At 36.2% G+C, this 23,385-nt stretch overlaps 1 protein-coding gene across 1 annotated transcript in view; it reads right to left on the minus strand.

Annotated features, from left to right (window-relative positions):
- Nucleotides 1–23,385, minus strand: part of GABRA2 (gamma-aminobutyric acid type A receptor subunit alpha2) — a 146,428-nt gene that overhangs the window by 61,661 nt on the left and 61,382 nt on the right. Inside the window, 3 exon segments of the mRNA XM_070372348.1 lie at nt 894–1,037; nt 5,620–5,702; nt 8,055–8,275. Coding sequence (XP_070228449.1) covers nt 894–1,037; nt 5,620–5,702; nt 8,055–8,275 — 448 coding nt within the window.

A 23,385-nucleotide genomic window follows, 5' to 3' on the forward strand; every position in this document is an offset into this window, starting at 1 on the left:
TATATAGCATGGAAAATATATAACATTAAAATGCCATTTAGCATAGCAAGAGTATATAAATGAAAATTTTCATATGACCAAGGAATTTGCATGGCTTGTATACAGTGTGGTATTTGATTTTTCTCTCTAGGTCGTGCTTACTGACCAAAGGACAGAGGATTCATAAGTGCTCTCTGAACATACATTATCTTAGTTGCTCAGCTCCTCATCCTCTTTGGTACCACCCTCAAGCCTCTGCTTTGACTATTTTCCAGTCTAGCCCTACTTAGGCTCTTTGTGGTACTGATCTCTAGCCACATCTCCAAGACTGATCTTTTGGCCCAGATTTTAATCCTATCACCAATTCTGAATTTACCCATCTTAATGTCTTCTCTAATATACTGGGGTCAGTTCTGTCTGATCCTCATAGCTACCTTCCATTCTGCTCTCTGGGTTTACATCTGCCAGATGTGAGATCATGAGTTCATACAGCTGTGTTTTCTTAGGGAAGGTTTCAGCTTTCCCACAGAGGCTACTAGTAATTATTTATAATCAAGCATTGAATAGTCATAACTCATGCAGGATAGGGGAAAAAGAATTAGAAAATGAGGGAAATTGTAACACTGATAAGGTAAAATTGGCTTGTCTCAAAAGACAAGTTAGATCAGTGTTTTTTTTTAAACTTTAATGCACATCTTGGAATCTCCTTAAAATCTTGTTAAAAAGCAGATCCAGACTTAATAGGAGTCAGGCATGAGAGTCTCAATTTCTAAAAAGCTCCCAAGCACCATCTATGCTACTAGTTCTTTGACCTCAAGAGAAAAAGGTTTTAAGCAAACTAATACATTTCCAATGGCTTTAACCCATTAACTTTCTTAGGAATTAGCTTTTCTTTAGACTCATTTTTTACTGACCTGTACTAGATTTAATTGTCTCCTTCCCAATTGATTGGCCCAGCAGATCATATTGATTTAACCTAGAGCCATCAGGAGCAACCTGTACAGAATCAGACGCATTGTATGTCCAAATGTAAGTAACCTCTGAGGTTGTATATGCATCTGTAGGAAATTAGGGGAAAAAAATCTTTTTAAGCATTTTAGTAAGAATCATCAATAATAATAACATCAAAGGTTGTATATTTCATAGAATTATTGTTTACTATAAAACTGATGTTTAAAGATCATATTTTTAGTGTAAAAAAGTGTCTTTGAAATTTTAATATGAAGGGTGTGAAGCAGATCAAGAAAGGCAACCATGACCATAAGGATATTTTCACTGCAACCACTTTGATAGACAAAGATCGAATATCTTTTTAGAATCTGCAAAAATAACTGGGCTCTGAGATGGTTAAAATGTCTTCCATATTCCCAAAGTAACAGATGAAGGCATTGCAGTAAACAGGTTACAAATACCCAAGTCCCATTTAACTAGTTAATTTAGAAACAGCCATTGCTCATGAAATAATAATTGTATTCCAAAATGACATTGTTCTCTGGACATAATGGTAACTTATTTCCATGTGAGAACAATAATGATATATATTGTATTTAAAGTATTATCTTTGTAGTTAGTTTTGTAGACTTTTCTTCAAAACCTTCACCTAGTTAAGAATTAAATTACTTACCTATCATGATACAATATATTTCATTAGAAGAATGAGAATTTTGCTGAATATGTAAAATAACTCAGAATACTATAGTTTCATAAATTGAAAACACTTTAAAACATATTTATTTTAAAATTAATTATTGCACACAGATCTCACTGGACTATACTTGCATAGCATCCTAATTAAGCTGTATATTGTCAGGAGGAGACAGATCACGTACAGACCAGATATAACTTTCTGATTTATTTGGCCAAAGATACAGGACTTAGCAGAAGTGAGATGACTATAAAGCTGGAGAGCAAGCAGCGTATCTTGTCTCAGCACTTCTCTGGCCCTGATATTTCCCTTGCGCCTATATGTCCTGAGGGGGAACAGGCAGAGTTTCTCCACAGTTGAATAAGCAGACAATTCTGGCTGTCCTACTGACCTTCCGAAGAACTTCTATGCACTAGTGCTCATGGGAATATTTAGAAATATTAGTTACTTCTGGTCCCTGAGCAAAACTCAGCATCACAGTCACATTTTCAATTGAGGGAGAGAAAGAACCAGCTGTCTCCAGCTGTCTGCCTCTAGGTCTTCCGGACACTAGAAAGCTCATTTACCTGCCACCTATACATTTTCTAGGTTAATACCATTGTTCTGGGGTGGTCCTGGTACTTACCTGGAACCAAAGTCTGTGACCACAAATCCATTCCCACTTAAGCATTAGTTACAATAAAGTTATTGTTGTGTCTTATTCACTGTGTGATCTTTCAATGACATACTACAATGTGTCTGCTTTTCTGACTGTCACTAGTAAAGGTTAATATCAGTAAGAGACATGTACACACCTACATCCACAAGTAAATTACATTTTGTAAAATATTTTTCTGAAATAGCATTCTAAAAATATGTGTATTTATATTATTTATATATATATCATATCATTATGTTTGTATATACATATATTTAATAGCAAATATCTTCCTATAGTTTGCATATGAATGAATTCAGCTACTCTAAAATCTAAATTTCTATTAATTACTTTCAATTAATCATTGATGATTTTGTTGTTATATATAATTAAGTAATCTTAGTAATGTGTATAACCAGCAATGCATTCTCAGTTTATCAAAGGGCTTGTTTTGTTTTCCTCATGAATACATATACTGACCTTCTCTTCAATAAAATTTCAAATGACACATAATTTAATAAACTGAAAAGACATCATATGCTCCACTTTATATCAGAAGACCTCAGAGTACTCAGCAGTTCTAGATCTTAATACATATAAGGTTTTATTTTAAGCAATTATAATAATTCCACTTTTGAATTTTGATGTTTATCTTTAAACATAAATAAAAGAAAATGAAACTCTGCAAAATGGTGAAATTTTAGAGAAACTAATAAGAGACTGATGGGAGGGACTCTTTCTTACTGATAGCTATCCTTTTTGCACCTGTCATAAGGAAAACGCTCTCGCTTCATTCTTGCTAGATTAATCAGGAAACATATAACATTTTAATTTTGTTATTTACTATTATGAAAGATGTAAATCTGGATGGAAGCTCAAGAATATGTTAAAATGACTGATCCTTCCCATATCTTTTATAAAAAGAAATTATTTCACTTATTAGGTAGGAATATGTTTTTTAGATTTGGGGTCTGGCGAGAAAAGAGAGAACAGAAAATTATGCAATGCAGACTTGAGGCATTTTCTGGTCCACAAACACACATATAAACTCAGAGACTGTGATTTTTTTAGTGATTTTTATAAGTTGTGATTTTTCAGTGAAGTATAAAAGGAAAAAAAGACAAATTTCTTTATAAATTGCATGTCTAGATTAGGTTCCATTACATAATTTTACTTAATTTAAATCAATAACCCATTTTGAGTCCTAATCTGAATTAAAGAGTAAAGGCATACTAACAAATTATTAATATTTGATAACCAAAACAATATCAAAATCATTTTAATTATTAATTTTTATCCAAAAAATTAAAATTTATTTTAGGATGATGCCCAGAGTACTTTTAGATTTCCATTCAGGAAGTTTTAGATCAAATTAAATAGCAAGGAATTGTGTAAAGATGTGAAGCCACAGCAAAAAGCAAAACAAAACTGAATTCAAAATTGTAAGTTAGTAGAAAAGATGCTTCTTTTATTTGAGGATAATTAATGATAAAACTCCAGGAATTCCATCACTTGTGGGAGTCAAGGAAATTTTTTTAAACAAGTGAGAAGTAAATGATTAGAAGGAAAGGTCATCACCCCTTCAGCCAAAAATTTTCTTGCCAACATTTTAAGTTTTGGGTTGGCCTGTTGGTCCATATTCCATAGTGCTGTCTGTACAATTAACTCTCTATGTCTCAAGTATGTACTATTGGCAAGGATAAGTAAGATAATATGCAACTTTTTTTTAACTCTATGTGTCAGAAAATAAATATAGAGGAAACTAAGTAAGTACAATTCAACAAAAAAATGCCTAACAATAAGCTCTACGTGTTGCCTGCAACACTTCTAGATACAGAAAACCATATTCGCAAGCACACAACATTACATTTGTCTGAAGATGCACTATAAGACATTTTAAATTTTCACTTAAAATATTTTCAGGTGTATCTATTTCATATTCAGAATTGAGACATCACTTATGTTTAGTGTCTTAATGGCACTAACTTGTCCACTGCAAAATGCCTTTCCTTCTTAGATCATCACTACATCTTCAATAAATACTACTTTGGTATCAAGGCTTTTCAGTTATCTATTTAATACAATTTATGCAATGCAAATAAGCTTTTCTGTGCTGCATCTAATGTAGTTTTCTAGCTTAATGTTTACTTGGAATAACATGATTGACTATCTTAAATAATTTTTGAAGAAGTGCTAGTACTGAAATGATAGTGTCCATGACAGGAAATGAAGGCTTTGTAATTATACAAAGAGGAGATTCTCAAAGAAAATTGGGAACTGACACCTTTTGTAATATAGAACAGAACAAATACGATTGAACTTATCATTCCATAAAACTATGATCATCAAAATACTCAGAGGGTTTTGCATTCGTATTGGCCATCATTCTTCCTTATTCTTCACTTGATACAGTCTGTGAGCAGAAGGTACATTATTTAGTCATACATATTTTTAATCAGCTGAGAGAACTGCATTTCTGTTCAAGAGTGTGAAAAGTCTGAAGCTGCTAGGAATGGACAAAGATGGGGTGCTAGAAAGAGCACAGTTTCTGAAAAGGTCAGGCTATGGAACACTCTCACAAAAGAGAGAAGCTGCTTAGCTGTGTCCATGAATTTATCCTGAACATGCCCTGAATGCCTTCTGGGCCTAGGGAGATGATTTGACCTTCCCCCTCTTTTCAATTATTCTGGGAGAGCTAATGCTTCTGGTTGACATATAAGATACAACCTCAGTGACCTAAACAACAGCCAAATGCACAGTGCCTTTTCTGAAATACTTTTTGTACACAGAAAGTGCCCACATGGAGCAATCTTGCTCCACTGACTCTTTCAAATTTATTTTAGAAAAAAAAATCCCTCTATTATTAGAAAGTAGAAAGATAATTACAGACATCCAGCTTCATTTTTCTTTTTTTTCACCTATTCTCTGCTGCCATTTGTGTCAGGCTGATCACTAAACAACAGAATCTATCCTTAACATTTTTACTCTCAGTTGGAAAAAAACCCACTTTATGTTGCATTTTTAATGCATTTGCACTTGAAAAAGGAGGTAAATGATAATAGTCCGGAACTTCAAGGAGCTCCCACTTTTTCATATGTATAAAAACATACTGTGTTTTTTGCTAGCAGTAAGGTAAATGACAATTAAACATAATAATTAAGATATAATGATATTTGAGAATACAGGAGGGCTAGCCAATTGATTACTTGAGGGAAGTCAGTATATTTTTTGTTTCTACATCTTGTTAGAAAAGCATTAAGCATCCCATCATATGAGAAGGAAGTACACAATTAAGTTGTGATGCTGACCATCTTTGATTTTATTGACCCAAAACATGTACCTCCATCCCCATACTTACAGCTGCCAAATTTCAGAGGACATGAGTGGGCATCCATTGGAAAATCCTCCAAGTGCATTGGACATTCAGCTTGAACTGTAAGCCTAAAAGTTAAAATTCCACTCTTTGTTTAAGTAAATTGGCAAGTCAAGATAAATCACTCCTTACTGTTGTCAATAAAATTAATGAATGATGAGGTAGGACCCTCATCATGGCATCCGATTAGGCTAATTCACATTTAAATATCCTTCTGTTCTTTCACATTTAGGCAATCGTTCAGAAGATATTAGCATCAATAAAATCTGAGTGTAAGTAACAAAACCTAATTAAAAATGCATTTTACTTAAGCATTTCATACTCTCTGGTTAGTTAAGAAAAAGTTATGTACATGTTTTTGAAGGTTAGTTTCCCATTAACTTCAATATTAACATCAGAAATCTTAAAGAAAAAAATGAAAAAAATCTCTATCATAAAAAGAAAGCTATTTTCTCCCAATGTTCCATCAATAACCATATAGCAAAACTGATACAAGAATTCAATAATGCCTTGGGGAAGCACCCTTCAAAATTAATAAATTGTAAATGAATATTATATACTATATATAGATACATATGAAAGTGAAAATGTTAGTTGCTCAGTCGCGTCCTATGCTTTGCAACCCCATGGACTGTAACCCACCAGGCTCCTCTGTCCATGGAATTCTCCAGACAAGAATACTGGAATGGGTTACCATTTCCTCCTACAGGGGATTTTCCCAACCCAGAGATAGACTCCAGATCTCCTACATTGCAGGCAGTTTCTTTACCATCTGAGCCACCCAGGAAGCCCATAGATTATATATATATGCTAGTCTCAGCAAGATATTTCTAGGATATATATATACATCTGTCTTTATTTATATCTGTAAATACATACATAAATAAATATATATATATATATCTTAGAAATATATTTTTGAGACTAGACTGTTAATCAAATGGACAGAAGTCCAAAATTGTTGAATTATAAATGTTAAAGAAATATATTTTGTATCTTTAAGGTCACATTAAAGAGTAATCATAGCAAATTTATTATAAAGAAAATTATCAATTATTCCATTTTGCACAAAGGTAAAGTTAAAATAGGTACTAATTTGAAATTACAGATGAATCTCTTATGATGACCAAAACAAATGTGACCAACAATTTAATTATAATGTATATACTTCTAAGAGCTTCCCAGGTGGCTCAGCTGTAAAGAATCTGCCTGTAAATGCAGGAAATGCAGGAGATACGAGTTGAGGTCAATCCCTAGGTTGGGAAGATCCCCATTCTGGTATTCTCGCCTGGAAAATTTTGTGGACAGAAGAACCTCGGCGGGGGGGCTTGGAGGAGGGGAGGGGCATGGCGCTACAGTCCATGGGGTTGCAAAAAGTCAGACATGACTGAGCACAGCACAGCATATACTTTTAAGAGAGTATTTAAGTAGAATTCTATGCAATTTTTTCCAAAATCCCAAGTTTCCAATTTTTTCTTAATTCACAGGACTGATTAATGTGTAAAACCAAGCAGGATATGATATCTGTATTGCAAGATTCAACAAGAGAAGCAGGATGAATAGCTAGCTTGCATTTTAGACAATGGTCATTTAGTAATGAAAACTAAAAAAAAAAGTTTTTTCTTTAAAGATCAGGACTGCATATTGTCCCTTCTTAAATAACTTTCACAACTGAAATTTACCACTTAACATTTCACATGAAATAATAATATATCAAGTGCCTGGAATAAACATCTGTCTATATATTGCTGATGAAAGTTATTTATTTATACAAAGTCTTTATCAAATTTTACATTTTAGATTATACATCATTTTATTAGATTTGTAATTGTTTTCCTTGCTACATAACATTTTAAAAGATTAATTTGTGAGAAGAGTTAAAATGGAATAGTTGCTAGAGTCAACAACTATATATTTCTTTAGATAATTTTTAAGATTGTATCATCTGAACTTGGAGTTACAAGGGATCTCTGAAGTTATAAAAGTATTTTTTATTTCCTAAGGAGGATCAAAATAGTAAGTGAAATGTGCTAAAAAAAGGCCTTAAAATTTTGAAGGAATAGTTTATGAGATATTAAAAATAAAACTTCATCCTAGTATAAAGAACATTTTAAACCATACTGTTAAAATTGAACTTAACTCCAATGTAGTATGAAAAGTAAATTGACAAAAAAATAAATAAATTTTTAACAGCTAAAGCAATTTTTAACTTTTAACACACTAAAATGATATTCAAACTCATAAATACTACTTTACCTTTGCTTTTTAAGATTCAAGCATTCACAAAACATATTCTGGTTATCTCAATAATCTGTTATAAAGGCATTCAACTTGCTAGTTCTTGATACCTAGCTTGGCTGGTTGGTTAATACATAGATTCCTCAGTATTCAAAGGCAACATATCAGATCTACACATATACCTCATTGTGTAGAGCAGGGTCCCATCATCCTGGATTCGGAGAAGCTTATTTGGCATTGTCATATTGTGTGCCACCGATTTCTTCCCATTGTGGAAAAAGGTATCTGGAGTCCAGATTTTGCTTGCCATTAAATTGTTGAGTCGAAGGATGTTCATAGGACCTTTAAATTTTAATCGTTCATCTTTCCATTTTTGTCGAAAGAAAACATCGATTGTATATTCCTGAAATAGAAAATAGAATTTTTGAAAATAATAATTATTTTAGATACAAGGATACTATAAAATTGGAAAAAAGTAATAATATAGTTTAAAAACAGAGAAAACTATTTTGAGAAGTGAATTTTGAAAAATCATTCCTTTATATTTATCAATAATTATTGCCATTTACAAAAGGATAAAGCATGTATATTCACACAATTAGGTACACATTATGAAAAGAAAAAGAGAAATACTTTCTCTGACCTCATTCAGTTGAATAAAGTCTCAGTCAAACTGTTTTACTGCATTGTATGGTTTAAAACTACTTGGACAAGGGGCATGCTTGAGCAGAGTCTGGTGGATTTGTCCCAAATTACTTAATCATTTATCTCAAGAATGAATAAGCAGGCAGCCTGATTCTCAGTAGCAAAATAAAAAAGGAAGGGCAAAACAGCAACTCTTAAACATACACACTGTCAGATCTAAATGACATTTTCTGTTGCCAAAGAAACTATAAAATATCTTATTGCTTTTTTAACCCTAAAAAAATGATGAGATATCATATTGTTAACAAGAAATTGTTAGGAGATGATTTCAATAAAGTTTATTTTATGAATTAGTTGTAATGAAAATAATTTGACAAGGTATTAGAATACTAAAAATATTAATGCTTTGCAAAAAAACACCCCCAGGTTACAATGTACCTTTAAATATTCATACAGACCAACTATTGATCACTTCCTCTATTATCATTCTTCAATACTTTAAGTTGATTTATTCAATCTGTCTCTCTCTGTCTTTCATCCTCTCTCTTTATCATTCCCCACCTCCCTTTTCTCATTCTCTCTCTGTCCTTCTTAGGACAAGAGAATGCATACATTTTAAATATGTACAATTCACAATTGTGATCAATACTGACAATTTATTGGATATTAAAATTTTGGTCAATGTATGTTCGTGCAAAAACTTTCATGATAAATAACTAAAATGTTCAGTTATGCCTCTGAGACTGGAAATTCAGAAAGTGTCCTTTGAGCACAAAGCCACAGTTATCACATGTTTGAAAATAAACACCTTAGCAGTTGGCAATTTCACTCAACTAAAATTGTCTGTTTAGAAAAAGACATTAAAAATGTCACATACTTATGACAATATCAAATCATTTGTACAAACCTCACTTAAGGAACTTCCCTGGTGACTCAGATGGTAAAGCGTCTGCCTACAATGCAGGAGATCCCGGTTCGATCCCTGGGTTGGGAAGATCCTCTGGAGAAGGAAATGGCAACCCACTCCAGTACTCTTGCCTGGAAAATCCCATGGACGGAGGAGCGTGGGAGGCTACAGTCCATGGGGTCGCAAAGAGTCGGACACGACTGATCAACTTCACTTCACTTCTTCACTTAAGTAAATGATTCTGAACAATTCCTCAAAAATTGAATGGATAAAGGTAAATAGTCAACCACTGCTGCTGCTGCTGTTAAGTCGCGTCAGTCATGTCCGACTCTGTGCCACCCCATAGACGGCAGCCCACCAGGCTTCCTGTCCCTGGGATTCTCCAGGCAAGAACACTGGAGTGGGTTGCCATTTCCTTCTCCAATGCATGAAAGTGAAAAGTGAAAGTGAAGTCGCTCAGTCGTGTCTGACTCCTAGCGACCCCATGGACTGCAGCGCACCAGGCTCCTGCGTCCGGAGGATTTTCCAGGCAAGAGTACTGGAGTAGGGTGCCCTTGCCTTCTCCATAGTCAGCCACAGGTAATGATATACGGACAGAAGTAAAGAGTGGCTCTGGGTCCTAAACCTTAGCAGAAAATATCATCACCTAATCTACCCTCACTGTGATTCAGTCACTTTTTAAAATGTAATTTATAGAAATATAGCTCAATTAAAAAAAAACTAGATTAAAAGATGAGTTTTTAAAATTTATTTATTTTAATTGGAGGATAATTACTTTACAATATTGTGATGGCCCCTGCCATACATCAACATGATTTGACCTTAGGCATCCATATGACCCTGTAAGTTTGTCCTATCTGATATGTTTTTATGTAAATGTGTCTTTGCAAATGTGGTTTTGCCAAATTCATGTCTGATGTGAGCATATTGGACACTTACCTGTTCAGTAAATGAACATATTTTACAACTTTTTATAAAACTTCAAATTTTCTATTTCTATAAAACTATGTGATGTTTATCTGTTTCAGAAATTCTTGCTAATAGTAGGAAACCTTTCCTATAGACCCCTCACATGGAGATACTCAAGGTTTCCAAACAGTAAGTTTCAGGTGAGCTCCTTTTTTTTTTTTTTAACCTTTTTATTTTGTTGAGGATAGCCCATTAACAATGTCGTGATAGTTTCAGGTGAATAGCAACGAGACTCAGCCATAAATATTTTAAACTATTTTTAAGTACACTGTTTTTGAGCCTTCAAAGCATCCCAAGTGTACTCTGCCATCCTAGGCATAGTGACTGTGCATTTATCTCCTCCTCCCCACAACCAGGCACATTCACGTTACACTCTAGGCTTCCCTGGTGGCTCAGACGGTAAAGCGTCTGCCCCCAATGCAGGAGACCCGGGTTCGATCCCTGGGTCAGGAAGATCCTCTGGAGAAGGAAATGGCAACCCACTCCAGTACTCTTGCCTGGAAAATCCCATGGACGGAGGAGCCTGGTAGGCTACAGTCTGTGGGGTCGCAAAGAGTCGGACGTGACTGAGCGAGTTCACTTTCACTAGGCAATTTTAACAATTCCTAACCTTGCCATTCCTCAGATAAAACAAGTGCTCCACCTGCCTGGGTCAAGAACTCAACACTCAGCCACACTCCCAGTTCCCTAAACACCTGGATGAAACACTGTTTATCTATTTAGAACAAAGTCTGTTTATCTTTACTACTTCATAAAGCTTTCCATTACTACAACACGATATACTGCAATTATAACTTTGTTCTTCTCATATTTAGAATCCTTATCTAAATATAAGAAGTAAATGAAGTTTTGCTAGTAAATAATATATATTATGATACTGGTACTCTCACTATATCCACTCCCACTAAATGGATAGTCATGTGAGTAAGTCATCCTATGGGAAGAGAAGAAGCTACAACAGGGAACGGTCAAGGGATGCCTATTTCATCTACATTCAGTGTACTGTGATTTGTACTCAAGTAAATTTTCAAGTTATAATATCTAGTTTTGATTAAACTAACTCTAGTGAAAATAAATTGACTTAAAAACTCACTGCTAAGTGATACCATGGATTAAAGAAAACACTAATAATTATACAATCCAAGTGGACAACAAGAAAAAGGGATATCACTTCTATGACTAACATGAGTTCTTCATTAGTCATATAAAAATGATGAACTAATAACTCTACAGAGAAATATGCAAAAGCAAATTTATAATTTTCAGTAAAGATAATTAAAATGTGAGTTTAAACCCACTATATTTAATGATGAGCTTCATCTGAAGCACATATTGTACCATGAAATCCTGGTTAATGATAATATAAGGACATTGCAAATACTAAGTTGTTTTGAAAACCAAATACTCAGAATATGAAGATGTATATCCAGAATTGGTGGATGGGTTTTATAAAAATTGGCATGATGGTTCAGTAACCAGTAACCAATAATACACTTCTTAAACATGAATTTATGTCTCTTTCTGTAACTATAGCAGTTATTGTGACAAGTATTAAAATGATATGAATTTAGAATCAGATGATTGCTATAGTATAAACTATTTAAGCAAGATATATAAAAATAAAGCACATTTAAACATAGTAATTGTTAAAATATTCTCAGGAATAAAAATATTAGGTAGAGTAAAAAAATAAATCTATTTTAAAAGTTATATAATGATTATTCCTGAAAATAATATGTATTTAAAATTAATCTCATTCCAATTTCTGATTTTGTGCTTCTCAGAATACTTCAATATATTAGTACAAAAGCATATAGATATGTAAACAAATAAGTACAATTGATTCACTAGTTTTTGTGGTTTTGATTTCAAGATTAAAATAGAAGGAAAGGAGACATTTCAATTGAATAATATGTACTGCATATCCACTAAGTTACAACAGGATTTCCAAAAAATTATTTGCATTTTTAATTTCATATATATACATATATATAATGAATGTATATATAATATAATATATATACAAAGAATATTCTTGAAAGGTTTCTTAAAATAAATCTCGTTTGTCATGAATATACACTAATAAAATAATCACTTGATTTGTGTGTTGCAAGAAAATTGCCAGAGAAGTACAAACAGTACAGCTTCTTCATACAAACAAGACTTGGTCCCTTGAACCGAGGTTCCAAAGAAATAACACCAAGATCAACTACAAAATTGCTCAGAGAAAACACAAACAATAAGGAGCAAATTTAAAAAGAAACTAAAAAGTTTCATAAGGACATGTCAGCATGCAGCTATCCTCTGGCTGGTGTACAGGACACTTGAGACTGTTGAGACGAAAGAGTTGAAGAATCCATACACTTGAAGATTTGAGAAACTCTTTAAGGGAAATTTAATCAAACATCTCTGTTTTATAGATGGATTTATAAACAAATTTAGTGACTGCCCTATTTCCAATCATGCAAGGGACAGAACTCAGACAAGGATGCGTTTTCCAGCCCAATGTCTTTACTGCCACTGAGTATTATTTCCATCAAATGTATTGCAAATAAGGATATCACTCTCTATTGCACAGTTAATTGGATAAATATGATTTCAAGGACACGTTAACTTAGTGAAGACAGCATATTTCTTACTGCTTGGCTACATTAATTATAAGCCAGTGCTTGTAGCCAATTTCTGAAGAATTTTATCTACGCACTAAAACATGACCAAATTGCAGGACTGCTCTTGGAGTGATTTCTCATTTACTTTGATTTACTGAGTGTATTTTAAAGTACCAAAATTTATTTCATTATACCCTTTTGCTATTGAAGAATAGTCTCCTTAAAGTTTCAATCTGTGTTTCTTTATCATGAAGAAAAATGCGGTTTATGAGGCAGGTATACAACAATTGAAGAAATAACACCCTGAGACTATACAAGAATGGTAAGTTCCAACATTTTCAGTTGGTACTCAAAGTGGTGGGAATTAAGAATCTAGCCTGGTATTAGCCCTGCAAAAATTGCAAACAGTAAGAAGCTTAAGAACAGATCAGCAGTGTCAATAAACCCAATTAGTAACCATCATAAAACCTTATTATGCAAAGAAGCTCACACAAACAGACCGCAGATCACCACAGCTACTGCATTTTTGGACTATTGTATGGGCAAGATATCTGGGCTTTCTCTTTGGATCTAGACGCCTGGCAAGTTCACAAATTAGAAACTGTTACTAAAGATTCAGATTCTAACAGCAAATGATTTAAAATATCTAATCAAAGAACTTAAAATGATTAATAGTTAAAATATGTCAATTGCAATTCATTTTGACACAATGTATTGTTTAAAATTCATTCAGTTCAGTTCAGTTCAGTCACTCAGTCGTGTCCGACTCTTTGCGACCCCATGAATCACAGCACGCCAGGCCTCCCTGTCCATCACCAACTCCTGGAGTTCACTCAGACCTATGTCCATCAAGTCAGTGATGCCATCCAGCCATCTCATCCTCTGTCGTCCTCTTCTCCTCCTGCCCCCAATCCCTCCCAGCATCAGAGTCTTTTCCAATGAGTCAACTCTTCGCATGAGGTGGCCAAAGTACTGGAGTTTCAGCTTTAGCATCAGTCCTTCCAAAGAAAGCCCAGGGCTCATCTCCTTCAGAATGGACTGGTTGGATCTCCTTGCAGTCCAAGGGACTCGCAAGAGTCTTCTCCAACACCGCAGTTCAAAAGCATCAATTCTTCAGCGCTCAGCCTTCTTCACAGTCCAACTCTCACATCCATACATGACCACAGGAAAAACCATAGCCTTGACTAGATGGACCTTTGTTGGCAAAGTAATGTCTCTGCTTTTGAATATGTTATATAGGTTGGTCATAACTTTCCTTCCAAGGAGTAAGCGTCTTTTAATTTCATGGCTGCAGTCACCATCTGCAGTGATTTTGGAGCCCAGAAAAATAAAGTCTGACACTCTTTCCACTGTTTCCCCATCTATTTCCCATGAAGTGATGGTACCGGATGCCATGATCTTTGTTTTCTGAATGTTGAGCTTTAAGCCAACAGCCTTATTAACTATGCAGCAGTATTTCCATTTAACAGGTAGGGAATATTTCAGAAGTCATATCATTAAAAAAAGAGAAAGAAATCCAACATTTGAACTCAAACCTTAAGTTTCCTGGCACTATGTTCTTTTTGTTGTACCATACATAAAAACAATCCTTGGAGGTGGGACAGAAATTTCTTTCTTTATAGACTAAAATATAGACTCCAGTCAAGTGTCATGGAAAGTTACAGCAAGAATTTAGTTTCACGTTGAGAATCAGAGTTTTGAAATTGTCAAAGTCTTCTTTCCATATTTAAAACTGACTCAAACACAAGATGGAAAAATAACAACAATAATAAGCTGAGTGACATGAAATAGATGTTAGGTGCATGGGCTCATAAGTCAAGTAGACCAGGGTACTTGATCTTGAGCAGGTTACTTAATCTCTCTTTATTTCAGCCGACTTATCTGTAAAACAGTGGCAATTATACAACTTATTTCTTATAAGGATGAAGTGGGATAATACATATAAAGTTCTTAGAAATAGTTTGGATTTCAAAGAAGGTAGCCTGGTATAGCCTGGTATAAATCACCTTAGCAGTAGCCTTCTTCCCCAAGTCCCCAAACTCAAAAAAAGGGTGGCCTGACAAGAGAATGACACCCATCCGTAAAAGGCCACAAGGTAAAGTGCCAGAGTCAGAGACTGAGTAGGACGCCCCAAGAGAACTACAAAAGAATAAACCAGCTGTGTTTTTGGTGTTTTGGATAACAGAGGTCATTGAAAGGAAATCACATGCATGCCCCATGAGAGGTCCTGCGTTTATCTAACAGCCATACAAATGTCACTGACTGCCAAGAGAGAACCACCTACAGAACGGCTAAGTAAAGAGATATTTCCTAATCTCCCAATTCGTCCCACCCTCTGCTCCCCACCCTCGTGGCCACATGTCTGTTCTCCACGTCTACGTCTCTATTCCTGCCTTGGAAACAGGTTCATCAGTACCATTTTACTAGATTCCACATAAATGTGTTAGTATATGATACTTGTTTTTCTCTTTCTGACTTACTTCACTCTGTTTAATTGACTCTAGGTCCACCCACATCTCAACAAATGACCCTATTTCATTCTTTTTAGTGGTGGGATGGGGAGGGTGCAAGGGAAGTCCAAGAGGCAGGGGATGTATGTATGCATATGGCTGATTCACTTCAAAGACTAGCACAATGTGGAGCAATTATATTCTGATAAAAAAATAAACACACCTGAAAAATGTTTACCAATAAAAAAGATACTTCCTTCCTTTTTATAATTTCCCTTTTCATTGCCTCAACTCTAGAAAGACCCAGAAAGAGAAGAATAGTCGATCACAGCCCACCAGCCACTATGCAACCCTTACTTGTGACTATGGCTAAGAAGAGGAGAGAAGCTCTAAATGGCATAAAATATTGATATTTAAATTGGACTGGATGGAGCTCTTTGATTTTGAAAGTGAACAGAAGCTACAAGAGGCACCCGAGATATTACATGATATGGAGAAAGAAGATCCATACAATGAAGTGCTGTTAAGTGTGCTTTTGAATTTCTAAAGCCCTTGGGATGAAGTCCAAAGGCTTTCTTATAGCCTCGAAAGCTCTGCAATGGTCTTACCTCCACAGTCTCATGCCTAGCAGTTCTCCATACACTCTGCCTATAGCAATATCGGTACTGCAGGGCCTCATGTGTCATGCTTCACCTTACTACCCAAACTCATGGAATTCCCCTGCAGTCTCTTCCCTGTCAACCCCTACATCTGGCAATGTTCACTCCACATTGAGAACAAGGACAATGACCACCTTCTTCAATGCATCACCAGTATCTAACTAACTGCCCAGACCATAGGAGGTAAACACTAATTAGTCCATGAATAAACAAATGAGAGGAATCACTGGGAATTAAGTGTAATAACAAGGATTCTGGGCCATAACAGCTCAAACGGTACACAAGGAGAAAGGCATCGGCAGGGGCAGATGGTAGTGCAATCCCCTAATCCTTACATTCCCAAGTGTGCGATGTGAATGTGCATGTGTATGCATGCCTATGTGACTATATTAAACTAATCACAGTGAGCTCTTTTTCTATATAATATTTATGTATTAAAATATACCGACATATCGAAAAAGCCATGGGATAATAAGATCTGTGGTAACAGAAATCTACTATGTTTCAAGTTTGATTTGGAGATGCTTTTATGGAGTTTTGGGGCAGCTGGCTATAAGGCCTTCATGATTTGGTTCTAAGTTGTTTTCTAGCTTCCTGTCCCCCAAATCCAAAAGAGCATTCTAGTCTGCAGTCACACTGAACTTTTTAAAGTTTACTAAATTCATCAAGCTCTTTCACTTTGTGCTAAAACACTCATCCTTTATGTAGCTGGCTAAACTTTGTCCTCCTCTGCTATCTTTTTTTCCTAGAAATCTTCTCAGATATAGACATCCTCTACCCATATGCTCACTACTACCATATCAATCCATAAATACTTCAATAAAAACATGACCACACTGTTTTAAGATTGTTGATTTTTTCCTTAACTGTCCCCCCACTACACTGTGAACAACACGAGGGCAGCCCTGCTTATACTTAAGTATTCAGCTCCCGACACTGACAGATACAGAGTGTGTACTTAGCAATCTGGTTGAAAAGACCAAACACAACTCATGCCTGGTAGCTCAGGCTGCAATAAAGAAAAAAGACATACAGAGTTTTATAATCCAGCATGGAAGTTCATCAAAAGGAGTCAAAGTCATGTTGTGGAGCATGGGGATCAGAAGGATTGACTCTGCTTGGAGTAGCCTAGAAAAACATCAGGGAGGATGAAATTTGAGCTTGGCTTTGAATAAATGAAAACTCTCCAGTTGGCAAAGCAGGAGGGAAGGCATAACAAGAAGAGGGAAAAACATTTGCAAGGCCACTGAGTTGTTAAAGATAATGGCAGGTTCTGAGAACAGCGAGAAGTTCAATGCAACTTAAAAAAAAAGCCTGTCTGACAGTCAATGCCTTACAGCTATTGCCCTCTGCCTTCCCTCCTCGCCTCAACCACGCGGCTTAAAAAATGTTGCCTCCACTCTTTCTCCATTTCCTCACCTCCCACATGCCTCAACCCACTGCAATCTGGTTGTTTTTACCATGATCAACAAATATCTCTTTGTTCTTCATCTAATGACACAGCTAAATCCTTTCCTTGGCTTTACCATAATTTATGACACTGTTGTTTTCTCCCTACTTTTGTAATGAATGCTCTCTTGCACTGGCATTAAAACCACATTCTCCTGGTGTTGTAGTTAACCCCTGGGAAAGTGCCCATGGCACCTCAAACCTTCTGTGTTTGACAGTCATCTACGTGCAATGGTTTCTCCTGGAGAATGTAGGGGCATACACTAGTGATGGTGTCTATTATTCCTCATGGCATATAAATCCTGCAGAGTTCTCCCTAAAAGACAGGCCCCACCCTTGTAACCTTGGGAAAGAACATGCAACCACTGCAAGTTTTATTTTAAAAATCACTTCATGTTCAGAAGCCACAGTTGTTTGTTATTTAGTTTATACAAAAGCATAGGGGAGTAGACAGGAATGCTCTCCCCAGAGGCAGTCAGGTGAACTATGACTGCATGTGCTTAGTTCCTACAACCCTTCTTGCTGCAGAAAAGTGATGGCTGGAGTCAAACCACCTTTACCTGCATTCTTTTCTGTAACTATTACCCCACTCCCTAAATGAGGTTTTCAGGTCATTTCAGTTCAGTCGCTCAGTCGTGTCCGACTCTTTGCAACCCCATGAATCACAGCACGCCAGGCCTCCCTGTCCAACACCAACTCCCAGAGTTCACCCAGACACACGTCCATCGAGTCAGTGATGCCATCCAGCCATCTCATCCTCTGTCGTCCCCTTCTCCTCCTGCCCCCAGCAAAACCTATGGGTTCATCCCATTACCAAATGAACCATACCTCCTTCAGGACACAGAATCCTACCTGGACAGAGGGCTGTAACTGATACAGATACCTGACTACTAAACATCATTGCATCTGATAAGGAAGGAAACACAGTGCTCTCCAATGTTGATTATTAAGGATCAAAGCACAGTCTAGTTGAGAGAAGGGAATGCTCCTCCATTCTGACAGATATCCTTGGTTGCTCCTTCTCAGTCTCCTCTACAGTCTTTTTAATCCTCCTCTATTCTAGAGTTTCTGTAAAAGCATGATTACCATATCACTCTAATCTCTTTCCTTGTACAAGTTCATGTATGCCCACGGTTTCAGCTTTCAGATGACTCCTGAGCCATCTGCACTCTAAGCCTTTCTCTTGAGCTCGATCTATGCCTGCTTCCTAGACAGCTCCAGGTAAATATCTTACAAAGACCCCAACCTAATATGTCCAAAACATATTCATCCCTCAGACACGAGAACAAAAGCAAACAAACTTTTCTTCCTATGTTCCCTATCCCAGTGAATGGTACCATCATCCATCCAATGCTCCCAAACACTCATCCTATATTTCTCCTGCAACCCCTACCTCCAAAATGTCATCAAAGCTTGTCAATACTATCACATCCTTTAAATCTTTTCATTTTTTTTTTTTTATCTTCAGTCTTTCTACCTGACCCAGTCTGCAATTATTTCTTGCCAGGTATACAGAAGCTTTCAAACAATTCTATCCTTTTCTTGCCCTCTAATATAAATTACTAGATTGCAAAAAATCTGACTCTTCACATGCCCTCTATATTACCCCACCCTCAAACACAAAAACACAAACAAACAAAACTTTTCTTCCTATGTTCCATATCCCAGTGAATAGTATCATCATCTATCCAATGCCCCAAGCCTTTAACCCTATGATGGTTTTTGGCTTCCCTCAGCATAGAGTTGAATACTTCAACCTGTTAAAAGGCAGACTGTCATGCCCTACAACAAGCAATTTTGATTCCACAGATCTTAGAATGAGCCTAGGAAATAACTTTTAAAATAAATACTTCAACTGATCCCAAAACATTTCTATTAATCTCATTATGAGGAAAATTATTAAAAACTTTAGCTAGGAAAGTGCTGAAAAACACGGGCTGAATATTCCCTAAATCTAATTCTCATGCTTCCAAAATATCAATAACTTTACAGTAGTCAAATTCTACATCTGGCTTTAAAATGAGTACATATTATTAAATTATCTTTGATCTATAGTATTTGCCACATTTTCAGTCATTTTCTTTATTTAGACACATTTCCAAATGTCAATTGCTGATAAGGATCAACATGTTAAACTCATGATCAATTTTCAACCAAATATCAAGCTATAATAATTCTCTAACCTCCTTATGATGTTAACTCAGTTCAGTTCACTTCAGTCGCTCAGTTGTGTCCAACTCTTTGTGACCCCATGGACTGCAGCAATCAGGCCACCCTGTCCATCACGAGCTCCCGAAGTTTATTCAAACTCATATCCATTGAGTCAATGATGCCACCCAACCATCTCATCCTCTGTCGTCCCCTTCTGCTCCTGCCTTCAGTCTTTCCCAGAATGAGGGTCTTTTTAAATGAATCAGTTCTTCGCATCAGATGGCCACAGTATTGGAGTTTCACCTTCAAAATCAGTCCTTCCAATGAATATTCAGGATTGATTTCCTTTAGGATGGACTGGTTGGATCTCCTTGCAGTCCAAGGGACTCTCAAGAGTCTTCTGCAACACCACAGTTTAAAGGCATCAATTCTTCTGTGCTTAGCTTTCTTTATAGTCCAACTCTCACATCCATACATGACAAGTGGAAAAACCATAGCCTTGACTAGACAGACCTATGTTGACAAAGTAATGTCTCTGTTTCTTAATATGCTTTCTAGGTTGGTCATAACTTTTCTTTCAAAGAGCAAGGATCTCTTAATTTCATGGCTGCAGTCACCATCTGCAGTGATTTTGGAGCCCCAAAAAATAAAGTCTGCCACTGTTTCCATTGTTTCCCCATCTATTTGCCATGAAGTGATGGGACCAGATGCCATGTTCTTAGTTTTCTGAATGCTGAGTTTTAAGCCAACATTTCACTCTCCTTTTCCCTTTCATCAAGAGGCTCTTTAGTTCTTCTTCACTTTCTGCCATAAGGGTGGTGTCATCTGCATATCTGTGGTTACTGATATTTCTCCTGGCAATCTTAATTCCAGCTTGAGCTTCATCCAGTCCAGCATTTCTCATGATATATTCTGCATATAAGTTAAATAAGCAGGTTGACAATATACAGCCTTGACATACTCCTTTCCCAATTTGGAACCAGTGTCTTGTTCCATGTGCAGTTATAACTGTTGCTTCCTGAGCTTTATACAGATTTCTCAAGAGGCAGGTCAGGTGGCCTTGTATTCCCATCTCTTTCAGAATTTTCCAGAGTTTGTTATGGTCCACACAGTCAAAGGCTTTGGCATAGTCAATAAAGAAGAAATAGATGTTTTTCTGGAACTCTCTTGCTTTTTCCATGATCCAGTGGATGTTGGCAATTTGATCTCTGGTTCCTCTGCCTTTTCTAAAACCAGCTTGAAGATCTGAAAATTCTCGGTTCATGTATTATTGAAGCCTGGCTTGGAGAATTTTGAGCACTACGTTGCTAGTGTGACACGAGTGCAATTGTGCAGTAGTTTGAGAATTCTTTGGCATTGACTTTCTTTGGGATTGGAATGAAAACTGATCTTTTCCAGTCCTGAGGCCACTACTGAGTTTTCCAAATTTGCTGGCATATTGAGTGCAGCACTTTCACAACATCATCTTTTAGGATTTGAAATAGCTCAACTGGAAATCCTTCACCTCCACTAGCTTTGTTCATAGTGATGCTTCCTTAGACCCACTTGACTTCACATTCCAGGATGTCTGGCTCTAGGTGAGTGATCACACCAATGTGATTATCTGGGTAGTGAAGATCTTTTTTGTACCATTCTTCTGTGTATTCTTGCCACCGCTTCTTAATATCTTCTACTTCTGTTAGGTCCATACCATTTCTGTCCTTTATTGTGCTCATTGTTGCATGAAATGTCCCCCTGGTATCTCTGATTTTCTTGAAGAGATCTCTAGTTTCCCATTCTATTGTTTTCCTCTATTTCTTTGCATTGATTGCCGAGGAAGGCTTTCTTATCTCTCCTAGCTGTTCTTTGGAACTCTGCATTCAAATGGGTATATCTTTCCTTTTCTCCTTTACCTTTTGCTTCTCTTCTTTTCACAGCTATTTGTAAAGCCTCCTCAGACAACTATTTGCCTTTTTTCATTTCTTTTCCTTGGGGATGGTCTTGATCCCTGCCTCCTGTACAATGTCACAAACCTCAGTCCATAGTTCTTCAGGCACTCTGTCTATCAGATCTAATCCCTTGAATCTATTTGTCACTTCCACTGTATAATCGTAAGGGATTTGATTTAGGTCATGATACTAACTACTGAACTGCACAATATCCCAATAACTTCTAGGGTTTCTAAGAGATAATGTACTCTGTGTTTTCATAAGATAGACAATTATTTACCAAGGGGATTTATATGATCAATAAACCAAGGTTACCACCTACCTGACTTCCTCCTTTTAATGACCTAATGGTAAACTCTAGATCAGAAATCTTGATATGACTTCAAAGTGTCCATTGTTTAAGCTCTAACCCTAACACTTATCAGTGCAAGAGATAAGCACTTGGGCTGAGGTTCTTAGTCTAGGTTTCAGTGCAATAGTTAGTGGCTGTACCACTATGTCTGAAGAATATGCTCACATAGTGAAAATGCTTACTAGAATGGGAACAGATCTCCTATGCAGACGAAATAAAAAGGGAAAAAACACACACTGAGGAGTTATAAATTGCTTAAATGTGCTATGAGATATTACCTACTCTGTCAATTAGCTACTAGTACATTCCCAAGTTTACCTTCTTACTCATGGATTTTTTTAAAGTTGAATTTTTGTAAAAAATCAACTTAATTGCAAACACTGCAATTAGAATCTTTAATTATAATTTAGGTCTGCAACTTTCTTTGGGCAATTATGCTAGTTAATGATTCTGAGACAGCAGTGTGTATGTGTGTGTGTGTGTGTGTGTGTGTACTTGCTCCTTTGGGTCTTAGTTCTTTTTGCTAGGATGCTTTTTTCCTCTCAGGCTAATGTCACAACAAATCTCATCACTGACCTGCACAGGCAGACTTAGGAGTTTAGGTTCTGCTACCGAGTACGCACATTGCATGGAAATAAGAGTATCAGCTATGTCTCCCAAAGTGAAATTAAATTTATTCTTTACTATTTACCTATTAAAAAACTGCTTCTGTAAGATATAAATTAGATACCTTCATATCCAGTTTTATGTATAGGCAGTAATAACATGAGTATCTTGCCCCTCTGTATCATAATAAATTTCCTTATGTTTAGAGTAGCACACATGAGTTTCATTTCCTGACCTGGCCATCCATGCTAACATGAATTCAAACTTTTTTGCTCATTATTTTCCTTGCTTTCCAACAAGAGTAATATCGATTGAAAATCATTCCATGTGAACAACATGAAGGCCAAATCATTTCTATTTCACAGGTGTGGAAATTAAGCTCTGTCTTCTATAACAGATTTACAATATGAGGGAGTATCTGTGTCTGTGTTACACATGTATATAGATTAAGCAACTTTCACTTTCTTCTCTAGATTTGGACAAAAATCAAACAGTAGCTATTCAGTGATCAAACTATCTCTGGACTCTCCCTCAAAAGCCTCTTCATATCACACATATACACCTATTATTAGTGAATGACCCTTCAGCTCCAAATTCATCCTCTTTTCCCTTTCTTTGAGACATGGGAGAAGCACTCTGTACACTCTGCTCCTTCATCAGCTCATGTAATGTTAGGCCTGTCATTAGAGGAGACTGCCACATTTTTAGCAAAGAAAGAGGGCTTTCTTTCCTGGTTCTCTTCCTGGTTTAGCTGCATTGTTATCCTTTGGTTCAGCTTCAAAGGACTG

This window comes from Bos mutus, chromosome 6 (genome assembly GCF_027580195.1).
Source record: "Bos mutus isolate GX-2022 chromosome 6, NWIPB_WYAK_1.1, whole genome shotgun sequence".
Classification (NCBI taxonomy): domain Eukaryota; kingdom Metazoa; phylum Chordata; class Mammalia; order Artiodactyla; family Bovidae; genus Bos; species Bos mutus.